The sequence below is a fragment of the Gallinula chloropus genome, assembly GCF_964237585.1.
Source record: "Gallinula chloropus genome assembly, chromosome: 14".
In the NCBI taxonomy this organism is placed as follows: Eukaryota; Metazoa; Chordata; class Aves; order Gruiformes; family Rallidae; genus Gallinula; species Gallinula chloropus.
Window position 1 is genome coordinate 13826368 of NC_140099.1, and position 5825 is coordinate 13832192.

General features: G+C 41.9%; 1 protein-coding gene across 1 annotated transcript in view; it reads left to right on the top strand.

Moving 5' to 3' along the window:
- LOC311197074 (cytosolic phospholipase A2 epsilon-like) overlaps positions 1–2850 on the top strand; it is a gene marked incomplete at both ends in the record, with an annotated part of 36539 nt that extends 33689 nt beyond the window's left edge. The window contains 3 exons of the mRNA XM_084270769.1: positions 502–671; positions 1652–1838; positions 2642–2850. Of these exons, the coding sequence (XP_084126895.1) occupies positions 502–671; positions 1652–1838; positions 2642–2850 (566 nt within the window). The remainder of the gene's footprint in view (positions 1–501; positions 672–1651; positions 1839–2641) is intronic.
- Between the last annotated feature and the right edge of the window lie 2975 nt (positions 2851–5825).

A 5825-nucleotide genomic window follows, 5' to 3' on the forward strand; every position in this document is an offset into this window, starting at 1 on the left:
GAGGATATTGTCAGGACCTATGTCTTCGGTGAAGAGAGCTAGGCCGCCAGCAGGCCTGCTGTCTTCCCCAACATTTTCCAGTGAGGAAGAAGAAACAAGACTGACTGCTTATGAAATTCAACTTCTCCTTTCCACAAATGGAGGGGACAGAAGACAGATTTGAAATAGCATTTCATTTTTTGGGGGGGAGGGCAGGGGAAGTTGAGGGATGGAATTGAATTTGGTTGTTTTGGGGATTGTGTTTCAGTGGGCAAGGTGAGCTCAGCCTGAGGAGTCAGAAGGGATCTCCCCTTTAGGGTCAAAGCTGCTTCAGGTGTCCAGGAAGCAAGGAAAGAAAAAGCTGTAGTGTTTCACCCCTGTAAGTGAATGCTGACAATGTGTCAAAAAAGGACAGGGAAAATGGGAGGGGCAAAATTCTCCATTCTTCCCTCTCTAGCTTTCTGCAAAGGAGCAGTCAATCTTGGTTTTTATTTGTTGTAACAAGAAATGTTTCTGTTTCAGACACAGTGATAGACTCTTTTCCAAATAAACTAATGGAAACAGCAGATGATGACCTCTCCCTGGTTGATACTGGTTTTTTCATCAATACCAGCTACCCACCACTTTTGAGATCAAAGAGGGAGGTGGATGTCATCCTTCATTTGAATTACAGTGGGGGGTCCCAAACACTGGTAAGAAAAGCCATGATAACTGAGACCTTTTTCCTTTGTGGTTGTCTGCTCTCCAGCACTCATCAATTAAACCTGCTGATTCTCCAGTAACGGAATGGAAATTAGATGATTAATATATGATTTATTATTTAGAATATTAAGTTATTTACTTCTCAGTAACTAAGGAGAATATTAGAATACAGAGATGGATAGAAGCATTTTAAAATCATCAAGGTCTTCGCTACAGTGGATCCAAGAGTTTAAGAGCTGACAGAAGTGTTCTGGAGCTCTGACACTCATTTTTGGTTTTCCTTGAACTGAACAGGTTACAGAGGCTATGGAAAGTCCTGATGATGTTTTAACAAAGTAAATGGGAAATCCTGTGTGTCTCTGGGCATGTTTCTCTCATGTCACACTTAGGGAAAGGTACTGGACAATACTGGACTTGATTAAGAATGAAGAATAATATAGTTAGTGTTGCATACATAATGAGAAAAATAAAAAGAAGCATAGACTTAGAGTAAATATAGCTGTTCGAGTTTTTTGGGGTTTGTTTCATAAGGTATGTTAAGTGTATTTGTTAATAGAGAGTCATCTTCAAAGAATCACAAACTGTGCAGAGGACAGAGATTGGGTAAACAGTAAATAATCAAGAAGTCAATACAGTGATGCAGAATAATCTGGACTGAACCATCCCTTCTCCATTCTTGCAGTTTCTTTGCCTTTCCCTTTTAAACCTGTTTCATTGGGATTTTAAAATCAGTCCACTGGTTTTTACCTCCAAGCTCAAAGAAAGCGACTGCAGTGCTTTAGGCAAAACAAGATGAAAATATCTGGTGTGGTTATGGCTGTTTCCATCTGAAACTTAACATCATCTCGGGGGAAGATTCCAGCCTTAGAACGTTAATACTAGCTGAAGAGTTTAAAAAATCCAGGTCTCTGGATATCTTTTGAGTTTTGATTCTTTGTATTAATTCTATTTCTTTTATTAATTCATCCAGCCCCTGGATCAGATTGCAAAGTACATCTCTGGGCAAGGAATCCCTTTTCCCAAAATTGAGATAAGTGAGGAAGACAGGGAAAACTTGAAGGAGTGCTATGTGTTTGAAGATGCTGACAGTCCACAAGCTCCAACAGTGCTCTTTTTCCCCCTTGTAAATGACACCTTTGAGAAATATAAAGCTCCTGGTGAGTCCTCCATGGCTAGCTATTTTAATAAAAAGTTACTTGCCTAGTGTGTCCTCTCCATTTCATATCTAATGTCTCACTGTCATGTCTAACCTTCTTTCCAGTGCCACCATTATCAGTCTTACCACTGACAAAATTAACTGGTCTGTGTCAACATGTCTGAACTGTGAGAACTCCAGAAGTTTTCCTAATATATTTGAGATGAAAATAGGTATTTACTCCACAGGACTTGCTAGAAATAGCAAATACTTAGAGCAAGGGTGGCAGGTCCTCAATGCAAGCTGTTACACTCTACAAGCATGCATTTGTTATGCACTCCTGTTTTGTGCATGTGTTTAATCTCCCAGACTGATGACTGTGGCTGAAGAGTGGATTTTTTTTGGTTGGTTTGTTTTATTGGTTGTTTTTTTTTTTCATGTGAAATGTCTTCTGTCAGTGTGGCACCATATCTCCTGAACTTTCAGTGAGAGGGTTGTGCTTTCCTTTAGAAGTCTCGTTTTCTTTTTGCTTGTATTTTTCTAGTTTTGGTAACAAAGGCTTTATGTTATTAGGGAGTGGGCTGCTCATGATGTTAAATGGTGTTGTTCTTATTCCCAGCTGTTTGGGTTTCTACCATTTTTTTGGATAGAGACTTGATCTGGAGGTTGAAGAATAGGGTGCTACTAGACTACTTTTACATCCTTCTGGCAAATCATATTTTTTCCTCTGAATCTGCCTATTATACCTATAATTATTTAAATGACTGATACAAGCCACATACTGCAAAAAGCCTTCTATTGGTGCATCTCCTTGTGTTTTGTCAGGTGTGGAAAGGAGTCCTGAAGAAATGGCTGAAGGCAAAGTTGATGTCTCCAGCATCCTCTCCCCATTTACGACAAGGGAGGTGTGTTTTAGTGAAGAGAACTTTGACAAACTGGTGAAACTCACTGATTACAACATCCTGAACAATGAGAAGTTGATAATCCGTGCCTTGCGCTTGGCAGTGGCACGGAGGAAGCAGCGGAATTATTGACCATTGCCTGCTAGCTTGAACCTGCCACGTGACGTTTTTTGGGTGGTCTATTATCTCATGAGATTAAGGTATTTGATGCTAGGCAGTGTTACTTGCAGTAGAGATTCCATCATCTTGAGGATGTGCTGGACTTCAATTCAACCTATTTACGTGACTGTTCAGATGAACAGATTGGAATTTATCAGTGGCTTAATCCAAAACAAACTTCAGAGCCAGGAAGTTGGGTTTACTGTTGTTACCTTATTTCTTTATCAATTGATATATATATTCTCCACATAAATTGATATAGTATCATGTAAGATAGTGACATATGTAGCACATTAAAATGTGAATCAAAGCAGTATTTATATGTTTTATTTCTGTTCGGCAGAACAGCAATCACTTGAATTAGAATTCCTCTGCTCAACAGCTAATCCATTCTGTTGGTCTTGCTTATTTTAATTAACAGCACATTGAAGGCTGTTGTCTTTGATTTGATTGCCTGTCCATGATGAAGTTTTTATTTATCTGGCTTTCTTCCACCAGTCTTTGCAAATAAATTTTGTAAGTTACTATCAGTGTTGTAAAAAATCTATATACTTTTCACTGTCAATAAAAAATGCCCCTGAATTAGGTCATCTGTGTTTCACGTGGTCAAATGAATCCTCTGAGCTGCTAATCACAAAACCACCTATATTCAGCCTAAGTAGTATTCATGTTGCCCAACTTCCCTTTCATTTTCTCTTGTAGTTGCTGCTGGCTGTCCTGTCTCACTCATTTTCACCTGCATTGACTGCTCCTGAAAGATTACCTTGCAGTTTCTCCCAGGGTTTCATAAGGCGGGGAGTGGCTGCTCCATAGAGGAGAGCAAGAAGGCCTTTTGAGCTCTCTTTCACCCATAATCTTTGCAACTGCTGGACTCTTGTCTGCAAATGGTCTTTTGGTGCAGGCATTTTCCTAAGAGAGGGGTTCCTCCTCCTCAAAAATCATAGAGGTCTCATGGGGAAAGGCAGCTGCCAAAGACTCTCTTCTCGCAGCTCTGTGACAGGCAGATCACAAGCTCCACCTTTCACAACAGCAGCCCTGCACTGTGGAGTTGTGATGCACGAAGGGGCTGGTCACAGCAGCTCAAAATTGCTTGAGATTATCTTCCTTTTGATAAAAAAAGGCTCCTACTGTTGCAATGAACTTGAAACTGAGTCACCAGAGCACAATTGGTGTTGAGATCCGAGTCTTGATCATACTCAGAAGTGACAAATTTTTGCATGGAGCAAAGCTCTAGGAAATGGATGTGAGAAAAAGATTTCTATGGGAAAAAATGGCTCGTGGTGCATCCTAGAGCAATTGGGTGGTGGAAGAGGAGGAGTGGGCCATGTTCTTCACCTTTGAGCATGTTCATTGTGTTCAGGGACCTGAAACACTTGAAAGGACACGGCATAACCCTGTTTCCAGGTACAGTATTGCACATTTACATCTAGATTATTAGCCCTCTGTGTATGAGGCAGCTGCAATTGTAGTTCAGCTCCAGAGCAGTAGCATATCAGCTCATGGGATCCACCTGGGTTGTTTCCAGATATTCCATTGGGTTTACTCCTGTGGTTTCCAGACCTTTTTGCTGGAAATGAAATAGAGCAGGTAGGATTTGTTCAGTCTGTTGTGTAGGGGAAACTTACTCACCAACATGATGGAAAAAAGCCACATAGGTACATGACACAGCCTGAGCCTGATTAACCCTGCTTTTCAGCAGGGATAATTAGCCCATCTTATAGCCTAATTATTGCACTGACAGAGCTATGTTGCATACCAAGTCAGCATTGGGATATCTGTGTTGTCCTGACGGCTGATGGGAGACCTATCTTTCCTTCTCCAAGGAGGGGGATTCTGTTCCCCTCAGATGATTCCATGCTTCTTTCCTTCAGCTTCCCCAATATTTCAATATCCTCTGTTTAAAATAGTGGGCCAATAGTGACTTGTTTTTTAGGGTTTTTTTTAATTTTTTTTTTTAAATTTTTTAATTTTCAGATCATTGATAAAAGCATGCAGTAGGCTTAAAACTGAGCTGTTCACCATCTCTTTAGGAGTATTTGCCTCTGAGGTCACCTTCCTTTACTGCTTTTTGTGGTCTGTCAGTTATCCATCCTTCATCTGTTTAATGTCTGGATAATGCTTGTTGCATATAGCTCTGACGTTAGTGTCTTTAAATACCAAATGTTTTATAAAATGAAAACTGAGAAAGCTTTTAAAGCTTTGCCTTTACAATGGAAGCTCTTACAGGTTTGACAGGTGATTGGGGAACTGTTTCATGCAGTATTTGTCCCACGATGACTGCTGGGCTGGCAGACAGACCGCTTACTGCCTGAGTCGGGCAAAATGGAAGGTGAGATGGGGACGATAAAATTCTTCCCAATGTGTCTTTAAGCAAGGACCTGTCTATTCCCTGTAGGCAATAAAAAGTTCCAAAACCACTTGTCTGTGCACAGCGGTTTGTTCAGATGTCCTTGGCCAGAGAAGTCCTTGTTGCCTACTCCTTGGAAACCAGATGGGTCCTGGCTGGTGCCAGCCACCTCCACACAAGGGGCTGTGGTTTTGACAGCCCTCCAGCGTGCAGAAGCACCGTGGCCCCCTCAAGAAGTGATTACGGTGCTTAAAAGTATAAAACATTTTCAGAGTGATGCCCGTAACTGTGAAGGGAAGGACCCTTACAGGTCTCAATGTGCTTCTACCAACCAAGACCACCCTGCAGTGCTGGAGCCTCCAAGTACCCACCTCAGCACAGGTGTACAGCATGGGCTCACCTCCCAGGCCGGGAGGAGGAGCAGGAGGCGGAGCTGGGGATTGCTTAAGTGGTGGTGGAGTGAGGCAGCACTGAGTCAGGCACTAACACGCCTGCCTGCCTGCTCCAGGCAGCTTAAAGCACCAGAAGCTGCCTGGGAGAGACTTCTCCGTACCCATTCACCACCACATTTCGCACCTGCCTCAGACACAGAAAGAGCGCG